Source organism: Natrix helvetica, assembly GCF_964273705.1.
Source record: "Natrix helvetica genome assembly, chromosome: Z".
Taxonomy (NCBI): Eukaryota; Metazoa; Chordata; class Lepidosauria; order Squamata; family Natricidae; genus Natrix; species Natrix helvetica.
In genome coordinates this window covers 45,220,879-45,247,441 of record NC_138554.1, presented here as the reverse complement: position 1 = coordinate 45,247,441, position 26,563 = coordinate 45,220,879, and the positions used below count along the sequence as shown (strand labels likewise).

Sequence of the window (26,563 nt, the reverse complement as noted above, 5' to 3'; positions counted from 1 at the left end):
TCCCTTGGCCTAGCTAACTACAATAGTAGCCATTCCTTTCGTTTAGCCTGGAAATTCCACAGATCTTGTCCTTCAGGAGCAAGTTCATTTCCAATGAATTATGTACCTTTGGTGAACAAGGTGAGCCTTATTTCTGCTCCTGGTTTGAGTTATCTTTTGGATTTTCACTATTAACTTGAAGGGGGACTATAACTTGGTCACACAAATACATGTCATGAGAGAGAACACATTTCTAAATATTCCTTTTTTCAATAGCACAACTCTGATCGTCTTTGGGTTATTCTCTTTCCAGTTGCCAAGGCTCTTGTGGGTACAACTCTACCCCGCTTGTCTTCTCCAATTCTCACATAGTCTAAACTAATAAATTGTACTGTACCAGTCTTTCATAGCTGTCAACTCACTGGCAAAAGGATTTTTTGTGTGGTAGAAGAAGTAGAATCTAATCCACCAGCAGTATATAATTGTAAAATATCCACTTTCTTCTCATGCAGCCATATAAATAAGAAAACCCAGGATTTATTTGAAAAGGTGTTTGTGACTCAGCCAGGGCAATCATCTCCCTGGAATGTACAGCTGCCTAAAAATTATAAGATAAACCCATCCCAGCCAGGAATGGCAAAATAGGGAGAAACGGAAAGTATTTTTCCAGTGGTTTAAAGAATTCATTCCATTCTCCCTTGCAGCAAACACATTCACAGCTTATGAATACTAAGGGAAAATGAGGTGACTCATTTCATAAACTAGTCCTCCACAGGCAGAAGGCTGCCAAGTACAAATTTTGGAACCTCTAGATAAAAGGATCCCAGAAAGCAGGATGGATCAATGCTCTGACTTAATAGGAAGGCTTTCATATATATGGTAAGACCTAGCTTAATAAGCCATAGTGAGAAAGACCCAAATGATAATTTATACATTCAAAGGAAGCTAAGCATAAAGTGGAACCAACTGCTGTATGTTCTAATAAGAATGTATTCATTCTATGGTATATTAAGCCAGAATTCCTATGTTATTACTGTATGCCAACTTAATGCATAAAGTGAAAGCTCATTAAATCAAAAGGACTCTCCCCCCCACCCTATTTCTTCATCTATCACCATCCTGCAAATGATGGAAAAAAGATCTACTGAACATGCAAGTCTCTCAGCCAAACATTACCTTCATTCACTTTAGTTCTAGAGTTCCAAATTATTTATCTTCTTCAGTATGTCTGTTACTACATGCCTACTCTTTAAGAAAAGTGTAATACTGTTTTAAAACTTCACAAGCTTTTATTTAAGTGGAATTCAATTTCTTTGCAGTTCAGAAATGCATTTCTAATTAGTTGGCAGGAAATGTATCAACTCTGGTCTTGGTGACCAATCCAGATTGGATCTTGCAGGAAGAGTATTAATCGTTTTGTTCCTCCCAGATGCAAATGATCTATGTGCAATTTTGTGCACAATCTGAACATTTCACAGAGTATTATTTTAAATTCATCTTACTAGCAGCTATTCAGATTATCTGCTGATGCGAAGGGAACCTTGCTTCTTCTTCCACTGTCCATCATTTATTCTGTTTTTATTGATGGAAACATCTTTTGAAAAACATTTGGTTTTTCTCCCGTCTCAGATAACCAGCAGAGATTTCTGCAAGCCTAGGTATTGATGGTGAACTTTGCCCTAACCAAAAATGACTCAACGTCTCCTATCTTCAAATACAGCTGGTCATGTAGGGAGCTTTTGTGTTTGGAACTTGGCACAAATAAAAAAGGGCAGGGCAAGGAAAGTGATCTCTGGGCCCTCCTGCAAGATTGAGATAGTGGTTGATGTCATGATTGCAAATAGTGTAGCTTCTATTGTTCGGTAAAGCTGGACTTCCCTGACAAGAAAAGAATCCCTCCTCCCTCCTCCTCCCACCCGCCAACAAATAAGCAACTTAATATCAAATAGACGAGGAAAACAAGTGCTACAAGCTATGACTCAGAGCACAGCGAAAGTACACTGAAGAATCAAAGATGATAAATCCAAGATAGATTCTGGAGAATCTTTGCCTGTTAGATCTTGAAAAAATAGTTTTAGCACCCAAAAATAAATGCAAGCTTATAATCCATTTGATTAATCACTGTCATTCTGTGAATGTTGGCAAAATAGTCCAGGAAATACCATTTCAGAATCAAGAATACCCCTTTAAAACTTAGAGAAGACTTATGCAAGAAACCAGTGGAAGGATGGAATTATGTTTCATGCATTGGTGCTCTGGACCTCTGCCAAAAAGAATGCACAGTTTTCATAGTTCTACATAATAAATACTTCTATGTAGGTAGGTTTCTGCTTTGCCCATCTTTGAGATAGACTCCACTGGGATACAATGCACACAAGGGAAGAGGGAGAAACATAATGTAGCTTTCTTCCCATTTTTCTCTCAATACTAAAAGGCTCCTGCACATAAAGGGAAGCTGTTTTTTTCTTCAAGCTGAACACTAAGGAAGCTAAGGCAGAGACGGGGGAAAGGGAATTCAATTTGGCAGTTTCCCTATCAGAATAGCTAGCATCCTGCAATGGGTCATTGCTAAAATAAGATTAACAAAGGTTTCTTCAGATTTTCACCTTGAGATAATTAATTAATTTAATTTAATTTAATTTATTAAACTTCTAGACCGCCCCCCTCTCCCCGAAGGGGCGGTGTACAGGTACAAATTTAAAAACTATACACTCAATAATATACATAACTAAAATTGAATTAAATATCCCCTGTACAAATTTATAAGAATTAAAAACTTAAACCTTAAAACCAAACCATACGATTTAAAAATACAAACTGAGGAGGGAAAGCTGGAATTAGGCCAGGCCGGCTAGATGAAACAGATGGGTTTTGAGTTTCCGGCGGAAGGAGCGGAGGTCCGTAGTCGTTCTAATGTCAGGGGGAAGGTCATTCCAGAGGGTCGGGCCCATCACAGAGAAGGCCCTTCCCCTGGGCGTCGCCCGCTGGCAGAGCCTAGTGGACAGCACCCGGAGGAGTCCCTCTTTGTGTGAGCGAATCGGCCGAAGGGATGTATGGGGCAGGATACGATCCCGCAAATAGCTAGGTCCTGTGCCATGGAACGCTTTGAAGATGATAATCAACACCTTGAAAATTGTTGGAGTTGCAACTTTACATCAAGCAATAAGTTACTAAGCAACCATTTGTATATCATTCTTAGTACAACTATGGTTTATAAATTATATTAGCTGGATTCCCAATTTGCCAAAATGACCACAGTATGTGAATTCAACCAACTGAATGGCAGGAAGGCGGCTATTTCTCCTTCATGATCTGAATTAGCCAGTCTGAAATATGAGATCTGCAATATTGCTACAGACATCTTCAGTTCATTGGAAATGGACTGAACATGATCATGGTCATTGGAAATTTTATACAACCTTTGAACTCAGTGCATATAGAATCACCAAATATGAACCAACAACTAGCTGAGTAAAGAGGAAAAGACTCTTTACTCACAGTAAGAAGTCAGATAATCAAGACACATAGATATTAGTGTCGAAATAGGTATTAACACAAAAACAGTCTTGGCTCTACCCTGAACTGAAACCTTCTAACCCTGGTCAAACTATTACTTGCTCTGCTTGACAGCAATGGTACAGAATTTTACACAGCTTCCTTCTTAGCTTGTTACTTATATTTCTTCAGGAATTGGCAGGGATCAAAACTGAGTCTTTACAAATCTAAAATTCAAGCACTCTTACCGAGTTATGTGATTTCTTTTGTAGAAAGAAAATCAACTACTTGAGACTCACCAGTGCAAACGGAGGGCATGCAGGAAAGCTGAAAGACCTTCCATGACTAATAAGATGGCTACTGTTAGGGTAGCAAAGATAGCAAATAAAAAGAACAAGGCCAGACCACCAGCCAGATTGTTGATACTGAGACCCAAGTGAATCACCATGGTCCAGAGGACTTCAGAAAGCTCTGTGAAGAGAAAAAAAAAACTCTAAATCAATGAAAACAGAAGGACAAAAGGAACCAGAATCTCCAACCTCATTCTGGCTTTTTTAAGCCATTCTTTTTTAAAGGTATCTAAGGATCATGCCTAGAAAGTGTGGAGATGCTAGTTGTTTAAATTAGTCATACATCGGAAACACACCCCAGGAAGAATTTCCTCTAAAGAACTCCACACCCATTCCACAGTGGAAAGTACAAATCCTGCTTCAGGGCACATTTTATACTTGTGTAATAAATAGTACTTTAAATAATTTTGATAAGAAACTAAGAAATAGTGGGTGCACATGATCTTTTCCAGCACTCTTTTTATATTCAGCATAGTAAAAGAAATGAATAGTGCAAGCCATAATCTCCCAGCTGTTTTAGATTTCAACTTCCACTTTAGATTGCATAGCCAAAAGCAAAGGGTTATCAGAATCATAATTTTAAAAAAAGTATGAATTATTATTAATAAAGGGTATTATGATTGCCTTCCCTCATTTACACTAATAATAAAAAGGAAAAACTGATCTTTTAATTCATGGCTGGAATTTGCCTTTCCTCTTCACGGTGTTCAAATAAGTCAGGGAGAAAGTACTCACGTGCATGAGCCAGGCTGAGTGCCCAGAGACGTAGGTATGAGGCTGTATTGGAAATGCATCCTAAGCAATATTCAATGGTATGGATAGACTGATTGATAACGGTATCTCCAAAATTAAACTGCAGAAGAAAATAAAGTTAGTTCTAAGTGAGAAACAAAAGCATGAAGCAATTAATAGAGAATCTTTACACAGTCAGGAAATAAAAGTAACAGCAGAAATTAATCCTAGCATTGCAAGATTAGTCAAAATTCCCAGGTAGCACACAGGTCCTCCTAAGTCTATGACAGCTAAAGGTCAGAATTATTTACTTAATGTGGGCTTCTGGGGAAGAAATGGCAAAATGAAAATTATTCCCCCAGACTATTTACCTGAGGACAAGTCTTTAGGGGTTTATTTACAGATAAGAGATAGGATATGGGAAGAAGGGATCATTTGGTGTAATTTAAGGGGCGGTGATAAGTTATTAAATTGTTTACACTTGCTTTGATGAAGGGAAAAGTAGTTTCTTAATATATTACTTTTTCTTTACAACATTCTTATTTTTCCTTTCTTTTATTTTTTCTATTTTTTTCTTTTCAATCTTTTAATTTTAGAAAAATTGTATACATTTGGTATTTTAAATATAGCTTCTAATAAAATTACTATAAAATGATTGTTTAAGCAGTGTAACACTAAACTGCAAACAGGGTTGCTTCTCCAGAGCAAGATGCAATATAGGTTCAAGCAAACCATCTGAAAACCATGATTTGTGAGTAAACCATGATTTGTGAGTAAAGTTACTTTTACATCTCTGTGGCCTACATTTCCATGCCTCCTCAATGCTAAATTTCCGATTTTCTTATCATTTACTCTTTAGAAAAAGAGCCACTCATAATTCTGGCTATTTAAACAACCATGAAGAATAATATTTAACAATCAGTAAGAAAAGGATGAATAGTCACCAGAGACATTAAACATTATAAAATAATATTAAGCCATCCCATCTATTTTGGCTGATTCATTTTAGAATTTCTGGAGCCTTTTCCAAATTGAAGTTACTCAGCTAAAAGTACCAGATACGAACTGCAGTTTCACTGCTTCAAAAATTTTATAAGTTACAAACTACATAGATTAAATGAATTCAAATCTCTTATTTGCAATTATGGAAGATTTTAAAAGTCTTAGCCAAAGCTAACCTCATGACTATGCTAAATAAACGCTGAAATTACTGGGGATTTCCATATTTTGCATTTTAAAGCTTGAGATACTTTATCAAGCTTGTTTTTGCATAATGCTATCTACATTTGTCTTATAATAAGCACCATACATGTTTAGAATAAATGTCAAAGGTTCACGTGACTTGTCAGATGAAATGGGCAAAAAGCTATACATCAAATTAATGCCTCCTTGACTTAGTCTATCTGGCCACCACTCTACAAATTTTTCAATTTCAGCAGACATTTGACCATGTACTTTCCACATACTACTCACAGCAAGAATGTTTAGAAATGTGCTTTATTTGCCAACTGACTATAAAAATCTGAGAAAGCCGAATTCTGTGCACAAAGTCACATTCCATAGCCCTACAGAGCACATTTACACAATATACTGGAAATGCATGAAAAATATTGAAAGGAAAAGAGCACAATGGTCAAGCTGGCCGGTCTATTTAATCTACTGCTATAGGTACATATTCTGTATAGATCCTCAGAGGTTTTGCATTATATTTTTTATACATTCAAAGCCTGGCACAAACCCTGCAGGCTTATAAAAACTCTCTATGGTTACAGGTAGTCCTTACTACCAATGAAATTGGGACTAAGAAATCTACTTTATAGCAATATGGTTGCATGGTGCAATATCATGTAACTGCACCAACTTACGATGGTGCTACTGGTTGCCCCAGTCGCCATCATTAAGCAAATCTGCTTCAGTTGCAGCATCCATCCATGGTCATATGATCACCATTTGCAACTTCCTGCTAGCTTCCCATTGACTTCACTTATTGAAAATTGACACGGAAGTTTGCAAATAATTATCATGTGACTAGTGGTGTATTGCAACATTGTAATTTGGGCTTGTTGCCAAGCCCCCAAATTGAGATTACATGGCTGCAGGAAGCCTGTGATAGCTGGAGCCACAAAGACCTATGATAAGTCCCCCTTGTTCAATGCTGTTGCTACTTCAAATGGTCACTGAATGAGTAGACATTAAGGGATGACCACAGGTATCCCTCAACATACAACTGGTTGTTTAATGATCATTAAATTACAACAGCTCCATTTTCTTCCAGCTTTCCCATAAAGTCAGTGGGGAGACTGGAAGGGAAAGTTGTAAACTGCAGAGGGGGGCTGAAGAAATGAAACTCAGATCTTTAAGGCACAAGTTCCCTTCTGTGAATAGAGTGGAGAGGAGCTCTTGCACTATGCTGCAGAAAGGAAGCAGAGATTACAATGAAGACCCCTGCTTCATTTACCCAGCTCAGTGCAAGCATTCCCTTCCAAGCAGGGGGGGAATTGCCTGTCCGCCTACAGCAGACAAGTGTTTTGCTCCACCCTCTTAACAACCATAACTGAGTCAGGATTGCAGTCACTGAGTGAAGCAGTCTCCTGGATATCTCATTCAATGATTGCTTCTCTCTGTGACTGTGATTCAGGTCCCAATTGTGGTCATAAGTGAAGGACAATCAGAATTTCTGAATGTATTTAGCATCATAGCTGGAGTAAGTCTGGAGAAAAGATACAATACAAGAACTGGACATTTTTTCCCCATTTCCTGGGAAACTGCTTGGTGTTAGAATAGTGTTTCTCAAACTGTTTCTCCTTCTGCATTAAGCAATTGCTTAGGAAGACCAGACTAACTACTGGATTAATACAAAGACTCTGAACCAGATAATTAAAACTGTGTTTGGCTACAATTCTTATTAGATGCAGGATGGCAACCCACCACTTTGTCATGATTTTGTATGCTGACATTATAATATACATTCTGCTGTAAAAAGCAAAATGGGGGAAAAATCCATTTCAAGCTACGAGTATAACAAATCCTTTGTGATGCAGCAGTCCAAAGGTTAATGAGTATGCTTACTTTGTCCCTTTGTGAAGGGTCTGCCCCAGTCAGCACATCGCAGATAAACTGAGAGCTATATTTGGAGGAAAATCTGTGCTGCATGTGCTCGGTCTTACATTTCCATCAATGCCTTTGGATTCATTATCAGACCCTGTTATCAAATAGCTGCTATGGAAAGGTTCTTGCTCTTCTCTTGGCAGAGGCACGGAAAATAAAATGATCTATTTTTAACTACTGCAATCATGAGCTGCCAAGATCTAGCTCTTTCCAAAAACCAAAAAGGACATCTGGTCATTCAAAAATTGGACAAAATAGAGGCTGATACACTAGGGCAGAGGTGTTAAACTCAATTTCATTGAGTGCTGCATCAGGATTGTGTTTGACCTTGGAGGGCCGGGGTGGGTGTAGCCAGGGTGGGCGTGGCCAGCTCAACATCACTTGTTGGGGGTGCCTGTGGTGGGCCAAGCGCTCTGCCGGTGAAAACAGGCTCCCGAGCTCCGTTTTTGGCTGCAATGGCTTCATGCAATCCTCTGCCAGCGAAAACGGAGTTTGGGAGTGCTGTCCACAGCCCTTGCAAGCTCCGTTTTCAGTTGCGATGGCCTACTACATCCCTCTGCCAGTGAAAACGGAGCTTAGGAGGGATGCCCGGAGCCTGTGTGAGCTTCAGTTTCAGCTGCAACAGCCTCCTGCAACCAACTGCCAACAATAATGGAGCTCCGGAGGGCCACACAGAGTCCTCCTGATCTCCATTTTCGCTGCAGAGGCACTGTGGGCTGGTTCTTCGCTGTTTCCAGGGCAGCTGCGTAGGCCAGATCTAAGTACCCCTGTGGGCGAGATCCAGCCCCCAGGCCTTGATTTTGACACCCATGCACTAGGGACAAATTCAATTAGAAATCTCCTTGATTACAAATTGTCAAAAAAAAATTTCCAGTTGATTTGTCCAACATGGTCTATCCTGAATTGTCAGTTAAGCAAATATTAACACACTGTGACAGATATTCATTCTCCTTATTTCAAATTCTATCCTAATGATTCTGATGCAGTTTTAAAATTTAAATTAACAATGAACAAGCAATCTTCTTTAATATTACTCATTCCTGTATTCTGAGATGCAGTTTGAAGAACTTAGTTTGCTTTAACTGTTGAAACTGAATGAGCACTAGGCAACCTGAACCTGAACACTTAATCTATGTAAGGCGTTGTAGCTATCAGGTATTCCAGAATAAACCCCTGAAGAATTAAATATAGCTAGGATGGAAATATTTTTGGGAAAGGTTAAAATGATACTTGCTCGAGAGAAAGGTGGAAGGCATATCTGAACTTTTTTGCGTGTTTTCATTCACTTTTTAATTCAATTTTTCCTAATTGTTCTTAAATTAATCATAATACCTTGTTTGTTTTTTACTTTATTGAAAAGCTCTCTCTTTATACACACATAAATGATTTACATATATTTTGCTAGAAGGGTCAAGCTCAATTTCTAAGCAGGGTAAAAGACATACAATACAATAATACAATAGTAGAGTTGGAATGGACCTTGGAGGTCTTCTAGTCCAACCCCCTGCCCAGGCAGGAAACCCTATACCATTTCAGACAAATAGCTATCCAACATCTTCTTTTTTTATTAAAATGATTGTTTTCTATATTCCCAGAAAGTCAATAAAATAAAGGCATTTTCTGCATCTGCAGGTGGAACAGACCACTTCACTGGAAGACAAACCCAGCAATAATAATTACAAAATGAAACAACAATTTCTTCTTCTGCAGAGATAGCCGAGAGGGAGGAAAAAAGGGAGGCTAGCTTGGTCTGTAGATAATCTCTTGCTCTTATTCATTTGCCTGCTCTCTTTAATCACATAGGTTTCTGTAGGAGTCCCATTATTGGGAACACAAATAATGATAATTACATATCCCTCTCCTTTTCCAACTTATTATATAGCTGATAAAACGTAGCTTTGTTAAACAGAGATAAAAAAACCCAGATTGCTACAAACAATTATGGCGATTGCTGCACAACTTTGAGGTGTGACTACACAAGTGACAACATGCAGCAGAAACTGATTAGCTGCAATGTAAGTGCAGTCTTGTTAACTGAAGAGCTTCTAAATGAACGACCTTGTGACATTTATTAACTTTACTCAACAAATGAAGCAGAAGATTTGAAAAGCCCGGGGACTGAGACAAATGACAAATGAAGAGCAAGTCCCTATAATTATTAATCTGTGCAATTCAAAACAAAAATTTATAAACTAAATTTCAGCAAAATTCAGAAAAGTCTTTCAAGTATATGTAGTGATTCATATACATATTTGAATCACTACATATACATGATTCATATACATATTTCTTTTAAAGCAGAAGATGGATAAAAATGAATAATAATTATCTACAATTATAAATATTTTATGCATATGATTAAAACAATATCTGCCGAATCACTAATGTGAGAACATTTAATTCTATGAAATAGTTTAAATTCATGAAATATTTAATCCAGATAAATAGAGTAACAAAAATTGGCTACAGGCTTACCACTTCCTCCACGGCAGGCTTGAAAACACAAAAGGAACACAGAGCTTGTCACGTATAATTTAAGAACACAAAAGCATCTCTTCATCTGAGCAACACAACACTAATGCTCCATTGTCCAGGAATGTTAAGACTATATCCTCTATTCCACAGGGTATAAGAAGTCAGGCTATAAACAATGAGGTTATCCAGCTCGTATCCATGACATCATTATACGTCCTGATCAAAACATTAGGTTGTTTATCTGAACCCCCAATGTGTACTACATAACAGGGGTCCTCAAACGTTTTAAACAGGGGGCCAATTCACAGCCCCTAAAACCGTTGGGAGGCTGGACCAGGTTGGTGAGCATGGCTAGGTGGTCATGTGACTGGGTGGTCATGGCTAGCTCATGTGGATAGCTGGGCGTGGCCAATATAATAGTCCATTAAACAATGCACACAAATTAAACTTGTTTTGCTTCTGGGGGTGTTTTATTTGCTTTTGTTGCATGTTGCTCCTTTGGTTGATTTTTTTTCCTCCTAGATCATTTTTTCAGTTTTTTATGAGTCTAGTGGTCTACTTCAGGAAACTCAGTTTTGCAGCAATTCTTGTCAGCCCCAAGGAGTTTACAATCAACAAATCTCTCTCTCTTTCTCTACCGTGTTTCCCCGAAAATACGACAGGGTCTTATTTTCTTTTTATGGCCTTGGGCTTATTATCAGGGAGGGCTTATTGTTTGGGCTTGCTGGGTGACCACACTCAAGAGCAGCCGCCCGGCAAATTACCTCTCCAGCCGGGCAGAGCGCCATTCACTGACCGAGAGGGTATCACTAAGGTGCCAAGCCACGTGGCGCTTTGCCCGCCCCCCAGCTCCCGCGGCTTGGCACATTCGGGATGCCCCCTAGGTCAGTGCATGGAGCTCTGCTCGGCTGGAGAGGGGGGGATGCGTGAGTGCCTGTTCCGCCCCCAGCCTCACCAAGCCCTTGCGCAGCTCTCCCAGGGCACCACCGCCGCCCGCCACCGCCATGCTCGGAGCATAACTTCCAAACTCTAAAACTCAGCTGCTGAGTCTTCCAGCATCGGCCGCTCTAGGAGCGTTCTCTATGGTGGGCCAACTGCTGGAAGACTCTCTGTCCGGAAGACTCTCTGTCCGGAAGACTCTCTGTCCGGCAGCTGGCCCACAAAGAGAGCACTCCTAGAGTGGCCGATGCTGGAAGACTCAGCAGCCAAGTTTGGAAGTTATGCTCGGAGTGTGGCTGTGGTGGCGGGCGGCAGCAGTGCCCTGGGAGATCTGCGCAAGGGCTTGGTGAGGCTGGGGGCGGAACAGATGCTCCCACAACCCCCGTCTCCAGCCGGGCAGAGCTCCATGCACTGAGCTAGGGGGTATCCCGAATGTGCCAAGCCGCAGAAGCTGGGGGGCAGGCAGAGCGCCACATGGCTTGGCGCCTAAGTGATACCCCCTAGGTCAGTGAATGGAGCTCTGCCCAGCTAGAGAGGCTATTTGCGAGCAGCCGCGTGGTCACCTCATGGTTGTTTCACCCCTGAGACTGTGCCCGGCTCTTCAAGAGCCCGCTCGCAAGGGAGCAGCCGCCCGGCAACTCCCCTCTCTGGCCAGGCAGAACGCCACTCCCCAACCTAGCGGTATCCTGAAGGTGGCAAGCAACGTGAGCGTCTTTCCTCCCCCCCCAGCTCCCGCGGCTTGGCACCTTCGGGATACTGCTAGGTCAGTGAGCGGTGCTCTGCCTGGCCGGAGGGGGGGTTGTCCAGGGGGTTTATTTTGGGGGGTGGGCTTATATTTTTGCCAAATATTAGTTTTGGGACAGGTCGTATTTTCGGGAAAACACGGTATCTATCTTCTGGAGGTGGGGGAGATGAAAAATGAGCCCATTATTTGGCCTCCTGGGGCATCTGTTCACCCCATACTTTACTTCCCCCACCTCGAGAAGCATTCTGCAGGCAAAAAATGGGAGGAAATGGCCCATTTTTGGCCAGAATTGGGCCATTTTTGCCTGTTTATTGGCCTCCTGGGGCATCTGTGCATCCCATTCTTCATCTTCCCTGTCTCCAGAAGCATTCTAACACAAGTTTAATAAGTAGCTAGCTAGACTTGTAGTATTTTAGCATTGCTCTTTGAAAAAGAGTAAGACTACAAGCCAAAACATATGGTTAATTTAAACAGTATTTAAAATATCAACTTTTCAAGAGGCAAAAAACACATTCAAATAATGGAATACATTTTTGAAAAGGGATAATATAAAAATATTACAAAGCAACCCATGTATGTACATAACCCAATAGCTGGTTGCTATTAGAACTTGTCTAAAACAGAATTTGTTAGTGTTTGTCTTTGAAAAAAGCCAAAGAAACAGAGGCTGTGTTTGGCCTATTAATCTTGCTAGACAAATCTTCCTACCTAAAATTTTACAGTACTAAAAAGGAAGACTTACCTCTTCACCCTCCTCAGAATGGGTGGAGAGTTGATCGTGCTGAATTATTTCGGCATCTTCCTCAGTTGGCCCATTGCCTACACGAATCCCACCAAAATTGAGTGTTCCCTAAAGCATGCAACACAGAAGAAAAGATATGCATACACACAGACATGTATATATATATATATTTGATTCCAGAAAAAATTCTAATGTACATTGGAACAAGATTTGTGCAAGAATTGGTTGGATGACAGGTAGTCCTTGATTTACAGTAGCAATTGGAACCAGAATTTTCATCGCTAAGCAATGTGGTCATAAAGTGCATACCCTTGTAATTCCGAATGCAGCTGTTAACTGAATACCATGGTTGTTAGACCTATTCCTGCCAGCTTCCCACAACCAAATCAAAAGAATTGTAAGTCTCATGTCTGCAGACAAGTATGTATATGGGAATGGGAGTGAGGGAGTGTGCAGGGATGCAGGGGAAGATCTGAACAGGGCAAGGAAGTGCACAAGAGGAGGTGCAAGTTAGGGGGAGTTGGCAAAGGTCAGAGAAGATGCATGACAACATTCAGGTGCACAGGAGACATTGTGCAGAGGGTGTGTAAGAGGCACCAGAGTGGGTTGGGAAGGATGTGCAAGAAGCATGGCATGGGTCAGATAAGCAAGTGGCATAGATCAGGGAGATTGCACAGGATTGTGTGAATGGTGTTGCAGCACAAACAGAGGGCATTAAAGAAAGTGTCTGGGTGGAGGAGACATACCCCAGTGATTTGCAACATTCTTTTTTGGCTTCCCTGTTAACTTCCTGAGGAAGTTGGCAAGGAAGGTTACAAAAGGCAACCAAGTGATTCTGGGTCTTTAGCAACAGGTCTTAAGTGTGAACTGGTTTGCAAGCACATAGAATGCAACCATGTGACCACAGGGATGCTGGGACAGCTGGAACTCCAAGGACTTGCCATAACCACCATTTGTTCAGCACTGTTGTAATTGGAGTGGCATTGACCAAATGCTATAGATCAAGGATTGCCTATATTTTATATTTTCCAATTCACTGGCTTATAGATTTGGATTCATTAAGATTCAGATCCAGCTCTGTTCAGTGCAAAACTCCAATGAATAATTACAGACGTATGGTTACTTTTCCCTTGCATGAAAATGTTCAATGACAAAAAAACCATCTACTCTCTGGATAAAATTGCTTTTATTATTAAGAAGAATTTTAAAATAATTATTTATATTAAGATCATCATTCTATGATTTGAACCTTGCATTATGAACTTGGTCATTGGCTTTCCTTACTAAATAAAAAATTCATTTATCTTTGGAGCCTACTTTTCTGTGTTTTAAAATTATTTAAATTTGTGTCAGTCTTTCATCTATTCCACCAAGTTTTGCTTTATCTGCAATTTTGATAATCTTTCTGTCCATCTTTTCATCTGAGCATAACCTAATATTAAATCTCACTGATACCTTGGGCAGCATGATAAAGAAGTATTGTTAATGATGACAAGTAGTTTTCAGAATGATTATGGAGTCACATAGACACACTATGCAATTTGTATAACTATGCTGGAAACCAGAATGTCATCAAATATTTTATCACATCTTTACTAAAAGTGCATTATGTCTACAATATTCCCACAGTCTACTAAGGAAATTACTTGACCAAAATTGAAATATTAGCCTGACAAGACTTATTAATGATAAACACTGATTTTTATTAATTTCACTTCATTCTTTCCAAAATGCTTCCAGCTTATTTATTATTTGCTTTAGCATACTCTCAGATATCAATGTCAATCTATTGTTCCTTGAATCCTCCTTTTTTCTCTTATTTTTCAATGATCTGGTACTGTCCTCATTCTCCAACATTTCTCAGAGAATAGAAGTTAAGCCAATCTATCAGCAAATTATTTCAGTATCCTAGAATGGAATGTATTAGGCTCAGGCGATCTCAATTCATTCAGCTTCAGTGTACATTCCCTGGCAATATTTCTATCAAGTTGAACTATCTTCTATCTGTGCCTAATGGAAAACATATTGTTCTCTCAGAGAAACTGAGCTAAAATAAAATTTGAACAGTTGCATCTTCTCTATTAGCTTTCTACCATATTCATTAAGCTTTTTACTTGCCATCTTTCATTCTGAACACACCAAAACATTCTTAATTTTAGCATCCTTTCCTACAGCTTCAACTAACCACTTAATTTTAGCTTTCAGGTTCAGGTATCACATTTTTACATGTAAACTAAATTATTACACATATCTCATTTGAGGTAATGTGCATTAGAAATAAACCTGAGGAACAGGAAGACGTGCCATAGCCAAGATAAAAGAAATTTGAGTGGAAGGCAGAAATGTAATTTGAATAAGAACCTTAGTCTTGACCTCCTTAGTTCTCATAGAGACAAAGTGGGGTAGGGAGTCCATTCAGAATTGTAAGATTCAGTTACTGTAACTTATAATAAAAGTAGTATTCATAAGTTTGGATTTCTAGTTTGGTCTATCCCAAAGAGCTGGCATTTGCCTGTCTAATTTATAAAATAGGGTAAAAAACTGACCCACTTCTGGAAGAGCTTCTTTTAAAAAGATCTATACACCTCCCACTAAGTTCTATAGACGTAGAAGAATTTGCAATATTCAGGAGAAAGAGGAAAAGACTCGGCTATATGTCTCAGCCCAAGATGAATTAAGTGACCCGGGTCCTCCCTCTTGCAGTGCCTGAAGGCTGTTAGGGGCTGCTTGGGGAGCAATGGGTTGAAACTGAACATTGGCAAGACTGAGTGGCTCTGAGTCTGGTTCTTTGGCCCATGGAGAATTTCCACTTTTGGTCTTGGATGGGGTGGCACTACCCCAAATTACCCCTGTAGGTAATCTGGGGGTTCTCCTGGACTTGCAACTCCTGCTCAAAGAGCAAGTGGCGGTCATGCCCAGGATGGCCTTTGCGCAACTGTGGGTTGTGCGCTAGTTACATCCTTTCCTGGACCAACAATCTCTACTCACAGTCACTCATTCCCTAGTCATTTCCCGTCTTTGACTATTGCAACACGCTCTACATGGGGCTGCCCTTGAAGAGAATCCAGAAGCTCCAGTTGGTGCAAAATGCAATGGCCCACATAGTTTTGTGCAGACCTCAGTGTGAATATATATATCACTTCTCCTGAGGGAGCTGCATTGGTTACTGATTTGCTTCAAGGTACAATTTAAGGTGCTGATTGTCACCTTTAAAGCCCTTTGTGGCTTGGGACCAGGTTATCTGAGGAACTGTTTCTTGCTGGTCACATCTATCTGACCTACTAGAGCAGGGAGGTAAGAAATGTTGCAGATCTCATCCTCCAGGGAGATACACCTGGTGGGACACAGAAGAAGGGCCTCTCTGTGGTGGTTCCCTCTCTCTGGAACATGATTCCCCCAGATATTAGAATGGTTCCCACTCTAACACTCTTCCAGAAGGCACAGAAAACCTGGTTCTGCCAGTGGGCCTGGGGAGTCCAGAGTGGGATGGAGTCCAATAAATAGCTTGTGTGATGTGCTGTCACAGGGGTGAGGCCATTATATTATTTTATTAATTTTCTATTTTATTGTTTTTTTATTAGTTTTATTTTTTATATATGATGTTTCTATATCTCTGTAAGCCGCCTTGGGTTGCCATGTGCAAATAGGTCGCAATATAAATTTTATAATAAATAAAAGTAATAAATAAATAAAAGACAAAATTATTAGCTAAAATAATTATTTGCTAGCAAATAGAAGAATGATAGCAAGATCAACCAGCATCTCATATGAAACATGGTTGTCATTAACAGGTGCCTGAAGACAAAAGTAGGAAAATTCACATAGCAGGCACATGTTTAGACATTTGACACTCTCAACACTAGCATATGCAACTCTCCCCAAATTACTAGAAAGCATTGGTTTATCTGTTAGATTATTACAAAAGCAATAACAAGAAAAGCCACTTACGTGTTTTATATTCCTCTCAGTCTTAAAAATATACTTTTCATAGTTACCCTAACTGATTGCCAAGCAAACTCAAATTATTTAGTGAGAAAAGTGAGGAAACTCACATTTCATTAGAAAAATGAAACATCACATTTCATTTAGCTTCACATGATAAATTCATTAGCTGATCACCAAAAATCTTATCTACAGTTAATTCTGTCCTACTTCAGACGATTCTGATTAGAAATCTGCACAGCTACAAAGGTAACTATTGTTTGCAAATAGTCTGGTTGTTAGCAAGCAAGATTCTACTACCTGATTTGACTCAGTAAAATAGTTCTTATGTACACTCTGTACACTTGAGATTGGAAATAACCCTTGTTCCCAGGTAAAATTAGAAGAAGATTTAATATTTTATTTTATAAATTTCCATAGGAATATTACTGGTTAGCAAATAGTACTGACCTTTGACTTGACTCAGTAAAGCAGTTCTAATGTTTTTAACCTTGACTTTATAACCTGAGTCTGAGAAATCAGCCTTGATCTCAGATAAAATGAAGTAATACTTTTGGATTTTATATATAATTTATAATTCCAGTTAACAAAGGAAGACTGAAAATATGTTGCAGTCTGTCAAATAACATCCCTGATTTTTAAAGAAGTAAGCATATGATTTATTCTAAGAACTAACTACTGCAACAAGAATTCATGATATTGACATGATTTTTAAGACAGCGAGGAGTTTAAAACAAAGGAAACTACTTAAGAATCAAAAAGCTATTGAATAGAATTCTCTCCAGTGAGTGACAGACTATAGTCCAGTGCACTGTCACCAGGACTCCTGAATTATACTTTCCATGGACAGAAAAATAGTGATGACTGCAAAGGTAAACTCGGAATAGATTATACTACTGCAAAAACTATAATATAACTGTAATTTTTAAAAAATAGTATGAAAAATTTAAAATATGTTGGAAAGAGGGATCCTGGGTTGGATAGTAATAGAAGGAGGAAAAAGCCGTCAACTATGGAAAAACCAGCAGCAAATACAAAACAGGGGATATTCTTTCCCGATTGTGATGACTTTTAATGAAGTACTAGAATGTGTTTTGCAAATTATTTTCTCAGGAATTCTGAAGTATGAGGGATTCTACAATAAGAAGTGTAATAGCAGGCAAGCTGCCTTTAAATGCACTTTTTCATTGTTGTCCTTTTCCTTTACAATCTACATTCAGAAGATATATGCAACTAGGGATAAGGGTACAAAAGGGTTAATTAATTCCAAAAAGTCCTGGCTGGCACTCTAAAATAGTGAGCACGTGCTTTAAAACATGCAGAGAATCTTTTGCAATATACTGTAACTGCAGGATCCTCATTTCCTATATGTGTGCGGGTAGAATTTGAAATGAATAAGATTATTGGACTGTATCTTTTTAAGAAAAAGGCAGTTGTGCTATTCCTCTCCCTCAGGGTAGATACTTTCCAAAGCTCCTGACACCTTCTGTTTTCATCATGTGTATAGGTGGCATCTTTTAATCCACTCACTGTTGCAGCCGCTGCTGCCTCTATTGCTTGCGGACTCTGGCCTGGGCTGACATGGGGTTCCTCAGGCTGCCCTTCCTGATAGTGAATGGAAGGAAAGAAAGCAGGAAAGGAGAAGAAAAACAAGAGAAAAAAAGGGAGACAAATGGAGGGGTCATGGGAAAATGAGAGGGTCAGAGAAGGAAGAGGGAGTGTCTTTAACTGAGCTGCACTTTGAAGGGCAGTTGCATCTTAACAACGTACTTGCCACAAGAACAACAGATCTGGAAGAAAGAGTCAGATCTTTGGAGAATCTTGGGGGCAGTCTGTCTTTTAGGGTGCCTGGCCCATTATTTCAGTAACATGCCAGTAAGACAAATTTCCCTTTATAGTCCTAGATTTAAAAAAAAAATTAAAACATATCCAAGGGTTTATGAGGGCTTATTTTTTCCTTAAAAGCAGCATCCTTCTCTATGTAACTAACACCTTCTAAACCAAAAGTAGAGCCAAAAGATATTTATGACAAAAATGTCCAATATCAAGAATCCCACAGGGCTGGGCATATCTAAAGTAGCTCTTTGGATTCCTATGTGGCAAATTCATGCATACGGATCAAGATTTCAGAAGACAGATTCAGACAATACTAGGCAATTATGGGTGTACCTGTTCCTTAGCTCAGAGCAGAAAAAAAAACCGAGGGTAATATTCATCTGCATGCAATTCTCCATTTTAGATAATTGGAGCAACCTCCATACTTGAATAAATAAAAAGATTCTTAGGAAAAAAAATTATATTCACTCACCAAATGCTTTCTTTGCAAGTACTGTTGGCGAAGAACCAAGGGCTTAGCAATCAGCATCCATGGGATACACAGAAATGCTACTACCACCAGGAAACACTGAATACCTTTCTGTAATGAAAAAAGGACAACCAATGACAACACCACTAAAAGTAAATAAGATCTTAATGACAGTAGCTGCATTGCACATTTAGGAGCAAAATATTCAGTGCCAATGACAATTGTGGAATATAAGGCCCTTCAGTTGAGCTTGGTTAACAAAACCTAACCAAGCTATCCATGGAAGACACTGAACCATTGCTAAAATGTCTATTAACCTGCTGTTAATCAGATTTTAAATTCTAGATTATTGAAAGGGGACTACAAAGTTTTATGACTAAAAACTTCTCCCTCCCAAATGTCCTGATACAAATCGTATTGGGGGTTGCTTTAAAATATTTTGCGTAGTATTTTCCAAATACCGGTTTGTTTTTTCTTCCTACCTAAAGTTTTTCCTGCATGTGCAGTGTCGCTTTGCAGATAAGCCAAATGTTGATCCTATTAGTTGTTGCAGGAATTGACCAACCGGCTTGTTGCCCATAGCCTAACACTGTGTGCTGGGAGAGAGTGACTGATCGAAAGCCACCAGCTGGCTTTTATAAGTAAAGGAGGCCTAGACCTCACACTCTCCTTGGAGTGTGCCTGGAGTCTTAACTGCTAGAACAAACTGGATTTCTTTTTCTCCAAAGACTGTACTAACTGTTAATGTTGCGACATCAAACTCAGGTTTGACATTTTGCCTCCCTCCCCATGGAAATCTCATTTAAAACCCCCAAAGGAATAAACAAGAAGTGCCCTATAAAGAAGGAGAGCTCTTACTAGACTACCTACCTGCCCGCTATAAAGCATTTGGGCATTTTTTTCATAGGAGAAGAGGAACATGTTGATGAGGTGGATAAGAAGACTTGGTGCATGCATGGAGTTCTTAGCATTGTATGCTGCCCACTTATAGAGGATAAGGATGATCAAATATCCAAACAATGAAGATATGAAGATAATTTCAGGGATAAAGCCAAGGAAGATGTTCAGAGGTTTCTTAAAATAACTACAGAAGTATGGAAAAAATATTTTAGGAAAAATATTAGGAAATATTTAGGAAAAAATTAAACAGTGCTTTCAGCCAACAAATTGTGAAATTAATTGTTTAGTTAATATGCAGTTAGTTGCTAAATTAAATAAGGTTTATTTATTGAACGGTAAATTCCAAGCCCCCTTTGATACTTAACTTCTTGCAATTTCAAGAACATGTTCATTTAGTTATCTTAGTAACAATATAAGAAAAAAACTTCATTTAAAAAAAATTCAACTGCATGACTTCTGACAATCGATAAGACTATTATTTGGAGCAAAGTAAAAATAACTTGTAATGAATATTCTGTCTTTATTTCCATATCCTTTACTTTTTTAATAATTTAATTAAATGGAACACACTCACATATGGTTCAGTAGACTAAGGGTGATACCAAACATCATGTGGATGATGCCCAGAATTACTGACATCTTCATTTTGAAGGAGTTAAGGAACGTCAGCTTGTTGGTAGCAATATTCCAGATCTAGAGGGGAGAAAAATAATTAAGATATGACAGAAGGTAGACCATGGCATCTGGAATTCTTTCCAACCCCTTTCCAGCAATGGCCATAAGTTCTATTCATATAAGAATTGGGAGGCACTCATTCTACTCTGGGTCATGTGACTTGAGGAAAAAGTTTACAATACAGCAGTCACAACATGTTGAACCACTGCCCAAGTGCCTCTCCCACAAAGATAAACTGGGTGAATTTTTAGGAATGTTTTCTTCTGCAAACCCCAAACCTAGTTTTTAAATATGATCTTTCATTTGTTGTTTTTTCCCCCTTGGCTAAATGTGGCCCTGTTCTACTTAGTTATCAGAGAGTTATTGTGTTGATGGAGAGATGAACAGTAGTCCTTTCATGCTTTCTTTCAAAATTCTATTTACCTACAAAGAATAAAGTGTAATGGTTAGAACAAAGTAGTGGGACCAAAAACCATTCTCACTTTAAATAACCAATTAAACGCCATCAGTTTATGGACCTCATGACTACAGAAAAAATCTGAGACATTTCTATTATAGGATTTGAATGTAAAGGAAATTCTGGTAGTCCGGGTGAATGTCCCATCCATTTTAGACATAGCTAGGATTGGCTGTACTTTTGGATGATTTCCAAATATGGCAAGTCAGCATTTCAGGAGAGCATTATACAAGTTGTATACTAGTGATGCACATAGAAAACATTAAAAAATGTAACTTTTAAAGAGCAGGATGAAATGCAAAATTCTATCATCTCATTCTGCATAATGTAATGCTCTCTTAACATGCAGTAAACAGCCTATCACATTAACAAAACAACTGAACTAATTATCTTTTTTTTCAGTGAATCAGACATTTTTGATATTTTGGTATCTCTCTTAATTTATAAAGGATAAAGTGGAAATGTGTGGAAGGGGAAACAACATGAAGTACAGGAGAAAAGGAAGGGAAAATAGAAAATGGTGGGTCATACTGGATCAATGCCAAAGGGATATGCTCCACCAAAGACACCATCAATGGCAGGATTAAGCTGAAGCATAGGATACTCCCGGAGAAGATCTTCACTGTAGAGAAAGGAAAAGAATCAAGTGCATTAATATCTAAACAGAACAGAACAGATATGACAAAATCAATGTACTCCACACAGTTATAATAGAGTAAACATTCAATGATGTTATTCTGCCATTTCCATGTCTTTTATCAACTCATCATTTACCAAACTTCATGAAGCCATTTCCCCAAATATTTTGCTATACGTTGCCTTTGCAGGCATCTCATCACTTACGTCCAGTTGGATTTCTGAAACATTGGCCGGACACTCCAGGATGAGCCAAACATATTGAGTGACTTTGAGAAACAGTCATTATAGATCAGGCCAGTATAAATGGAGAAAGAACCCATCAACAGTATAATGTAGCGACCACTGAAAATAATGTTGAATATCTGTCCAAGTTAGGAAAGGAGATTATGGGGAGAGAAAGAGAAGAGAATTTTTAAAAAAATGAACTGGAAATATGTGACAACAATACTCTTACACTAAGAGTTCGAAAGTATGCTGCCAAGCATCTTCCTCTGACTTCCGAACAGTCTTTTTCAGCTTTAGTTCATATTATAGACTTGATTTCTTTAAGGGAGGGGGCTTTTTTTGCATTTCTCTAGGGGTTCAAAGAATGAAAATGATTCTTCTGGCTCTGCAGAAAGTTAAGGCACTTATTTAACCCTTAAATCTTCATCCCAAGTTGGAAACCTTGGCTTGATGTTTAGAAGAGGGAGATTTTATGAAGTGCATTTATTTATTTATTTAATATATACTGCTGCCTATTTGCCCATGGCGATTCAATTTTGCTTCTTAACTGCCCCTCTCTCTCATCTGAAATTTAATGGCACAAGTTCCATCAAGTTTGGAGGCCCTATATGGCTTCTGGGCTACTTCTGAATCTCTGAGTCAGAAGAACAAAAAACATACTGAAATATCTGTCAATTGTTTTACATGAGGACATATAGCAGAAAAATCTTTCACACAGTAGTTCCAAAGAAAACAAAGCACTTTTCTCTAACTGAACATAAAACAAAAAGCCGAGAAATAAAAACTGCTCAAATCGCAAACTACTAAGAAAGCTCTGTGAGAGTCTGCCTTAAATGTACATATTAACTTTTCAAGTCAGTGGTCAAATTACCTCATTATCACTCTTTTGTGACAGAATGCGGCTCTCTCTGATCACCATCCAGACAGCAAAAAGTGTCATAAGAATGCCATGTCCAAAATCTCCAAACATCACAGCAAATAAGAATGGGAAGGTTATGATTGTATATGGAGCTGAGAGAATGGGAGATTGAAAATTATTTAACAGAATGATATAAAAGAGTTATTGAAAATGATGATCTACTGAGCATGCCTCGACTAAGCCAGTTTAGTTTATCTGTGGTTAGGAAATGTTTTGATACTGGTGCCTTAAAAGATGCGAGAAACTTTTATAAAGCTATATAGAAACTTCTGTATAACTGTACAGAACTGTATAGAACCTTCATAATTTTGGAACTGAATCTATATTTTCCCTTGTGCAAATAAGTATAACTATCTTTTTCACATCAGCATTCTGGGACAAGTAAGGTATAAAATATAATGAGTAAAATATTGTCTGGGATGGGTAAAAAATACTACTCAATGGATATAAAGTACTAGAAGCAATACAAAAATCAGAAAAGTGAGAAAATGAAATAGGTGGGATATAGAACATCAGTAATGCAACTCCCCCCCCCCCCTTAACCATTTCACACTGCTATGGTTTCCAGAAGCTGAAAACTCGCTAGTGGTTGTAGTTAACATTTCTTAGTTCTGGAATTATGATTGAAGAAAAGTTTTTCTTCATACTTTTCTCTCTCTTCTCCCTTTGTACGTAAGTTTTCTAAGCAAACAGTCCCAAATGTTGCAATCCTTTCTCAGAGGATTGATGCTCATTTTATTATTTTGATTGCACTTTCCAACTTTATAGTACTTCTACTAGAACTGTAGACCAAAGTTTTAAAGATGGTCATATCATGGATCAGAATAAAAATATTAAATACCCAATAAGAGGACATCTCTTATCTCATGATTGCCAAATTTGTTGATAAATTTCACTTGATACATTTTGAAAATGGAGGATATTGTTGCTTACTAGACCATTCTATAAATATATTTACTGGAATTCAGAATGGTCTCTCAAGGAGGAGCTGGCAGACCAATTAATTTAATGCCCAGTTTAATACCATATGAATTTTCCCAAGCTACACTTCAAATCTACCAGCTAATTGATGCTTTTATATGCTTATCTACTTTTGGTATAATTCAGCACTTATAAAAAATTCTAAAATGTACAAAGGGCTTATTGAAAAAATGTATTATATTAAGGAAAATTACAGAATTATTAGAAGGCATGTACAGGGGGATTTGATTTTAAAAATAAATTTGCCAACTTAACATGAAAACAAAATGTCAACTTTCTCTTTTAAAAAGATTTCTTCCCTGGAACTCAAAACCTATTATATTAAACTTCCTTAGCAATTTTCCAGTAATATAAAATAAAACTGGGTCAATAGATCAATAGAATTGATATGTAGAATGGATGTATTAATCAACAGAAATATTGACTTTTTGTTTGTTTTGGTTTCTTTCAGTAAGTTAAATTGATGCAATCCAATAAGCCAGAAAGGAGACAAATCAGACTCTTAAAACAAATTATCAGAAGCTAGACACTTTCATAGAATACATGCAAGTACCTGGATTTATTTCACGATAGGTTCCAATGCCATAAGCATCTACAATGTTTTGAAACCCATCAGTGAATTTGTTGGTCTTATTGTATGTAGGTGGAGTCTGGTTGGTCTGCATCCTATTCAGGATAGAGGGGACAGTGGATCCACTATGCTCCTGTTATACACAAACAAATTGAAGATTAGAAAAGTTACTTTTTCAACTGAGTGGAAACCCAGACAACTTTTGCAATCTTTCACTCTTGCACATATTCAAGCATGCCCTTTTATTTAGCCATTTTAGAAACTACTTTTTAATTTTGGTGAATACAAGTTACACAAGGTATTCTTCCAAACACAAACACCCCCCCCCCCCCCACAAAATTGGATTTCCTTCTGAATTACAACCAGAAAGATACTGGATTCTATCACTCTTTCAGTCAAATATATAAATTATGTATGAAGAAATTGCTATAAATAAAGTCAAAACTGTTACAAAAGTTTTGCTTTTAAAAACATCAAAGGATTTCAGAAGAAGTGGGCTATAACTTACCTGAATTCAAGACTATCTGTATTTCTGAGAACAAAAATCAAGGCAAACCTCCTCTTGAGAAATAAATAGGAAATGTGAATTAAAGGTCATATGCTTTCAAAGTTGGGACACATTTCAAGGAACAGCATAGAGCTTCTCTCTAATCCAGATGGAAAGAGAATGTTTTAACTAAAAAAATCTATTGCAGTCTGTTTGCACAAACAGATTTTGCCTGCAAGACTCGGAAAACTCCATGTTTTCTTGAAAGTCAGGGCTAGCAATAATGTTGAACATCGTAGAAGAGGTTAAGAGGTATGAATTGTGCTCACCGTGCCACGCCTGAGAGCAAACTGAATGGAATCAAGGTCAGCAACAGGACACCAGACTTCAGCAATGAGGCATTTCTGGGTCACATCAATATTGCAGAGGTTCAGAGTATGGTAAATGGCTTTCATCTTGCGCACTTTTATGAACCAAACACGGACATTCTTTGCAGCAGCCTGAAGAACCCTCTGACGGTGATCTTCAGTTTGGTTCAAAACCTACCAAGAGGAGGAGAGACTTTGTTATAAAAAGGGAAATGGAGTCCATACTGTATATATCATCCATGAGTTATGGAAATCCATATATTCACTCTAATTTGAGAATTTCAACAGTTTCAAACCATAGCTCAGCCTTCACACAAACTATACATTTATCCCCTCACCTTAGAAGCCAAGATTAATACAATGATTAAATTAAGCCATGTACTGATGTCCAACTCTTCTACATGAAGAGTAAATAATCCTTTAATTCCAGGAACAAAACAGTTGGAAGAAGAATACAAACTACGCACTGGTGAGAGCAGAACTGGGCTACACCAGTTCTACATTTCCAATCCTGTCCTTGTATTTCCAACTTTTAATTTTAATTTTATTTATTTATTTATTGATGATTCTAATTTCTTAACAGCCCATCTCCCTCAGAGAGGAAAAGGACAAAGCTTATTATTGGTTTGTCCTTATTCTTATCTTTCCTTAAGACTATTCCAAAAAAAGTTCTGAAGACTATTCAGAAATAGTCTTTATTCAGAAATAAAGACAGTATAAAAACATCAAGAACTGTCTCTTCCTGCCTTATCCTATCATTATTATACCATCAGAAGATCATCAATCCTTGTGTTGACTCCAGCAGCCATTTCCTTCCTTTCCTGTGGTGTTTCTGGACAGGGGTACAAAGAAGCCCGGAATCTGAAAGGCACACAGAAATAATAATAATAATAATAATAATAATAATAATAATAATAATAATAATAATAATAATAATAATAATAATAATAATAATAATAATAATAAGCTGAATATAAGAAAGAAGTAATTGAGAAGCGAGCTGAAAATTGGAAAAGCAAAGCTATGCATGGCCAAATACTTGAAAAGTATTGAAGGCAAAGCTGATCAAAAACTAACTTGGAACTGGTTAAAATCAGTACTGAAAAAAGAAACAGAAGGCTTTATTTTGGCAGCTCAAGAACAAACCTTAGCCACAAACTGCATGAAAGCAAAAATTCAATATGTTACCACCAACAGCAAATGTCGCCTCTGTAATGAGAAAGATGAGATAGTCGACCACTTGATCAGTGGGTGCAGCAAAATGTCACAAACTGACTACCTACAACGCCATGACCGCGTTGCTAAGATTATTCACTAGAAATTGTGCCAAAAATTTGGATTTGAGTACAGCAAAAACCACTGGGACCATCAGGTTGAGAAGGTTTTAGAGAATGAGAAAGTCAAGATCTTGTGGGACTTCAGAATTCAGACTGACAGGCACTTGGCCTACAACACACCTGACATAACAATAATTGAAAAGAAAAAAGTATGGTTCATTGACATTGCAATACCTGGTGATGCACGAATTG

General features: G+C 38.2%; 1 protein-coding gene across 5 annotated transcripts in view; it reads right to left on the bottom strand.

The window, feature by feature from the left end:
- Window positions 1-26,563, bottom strand: part of ATP6V0A1 (ATPase H+ transporting V0 subunit a1) — a 62,734-nt gene that overhangs the window by 9,011 nt on the left and 27,160 nt on the right. For 3 of the 5 annotated variants that reach the window (XM_081933242.1, XM_081933244.1, XM_081933245.1), the window contains exons 9-21: window positions 25,802-25,895; window positions 24,996-25,208; window positions 24,162-24,312; window positions 22,580-22,719; window positions 21,688-21,845; window positions 21,376-21,466; window positions 20,287-20,405; window positions 19,683-19,896; window positions 18,816-18,923; window positions 12,566-12,673; window positions 10,140-10,157; window positions 4,560-4,677; window positions 3,774-3,945 (exon numbers count right to left, since the gene is read on the bottom strand). In XM_081933242.1, coding sequence (XP_081789368.1) covers window positions 3,774-3,945; window positions 4,560-4,677; window positions 10,140-10,157; window positions 12,566-12,673; window positions 18,816-18,923; window positions 19,683-19,896; window positions 20,287-20,405; window positions 21,376-21,466; window positions 21,688-21,845; window positions 22,580-22,719; window positions 24,162-24,312; window positions 24,996-25,208; window positions 25,802-25,895 — 1,704 coding nt within the window. The remainder of the gene's footprint in view (window positions 1-3,773; window positions 3,946-4,559; window positions 4,678-10,139; window positions 10,158-12,565; window positions 12,674-18,815; window positions 18,924-19,682; window positions 19,897-20,286; window positions 20,406-21,375; window positions 21,467-21,687; window positions 21,846-22,579; window positions 22,720-24,161; window positions 24,313-24,995; window positions 25,209-25,801; window positions 25,896-26,563) is intronic. The other 2 variants (XM_081933243.1, XM_081933246.1) reach the window with 1 other exon arrangement.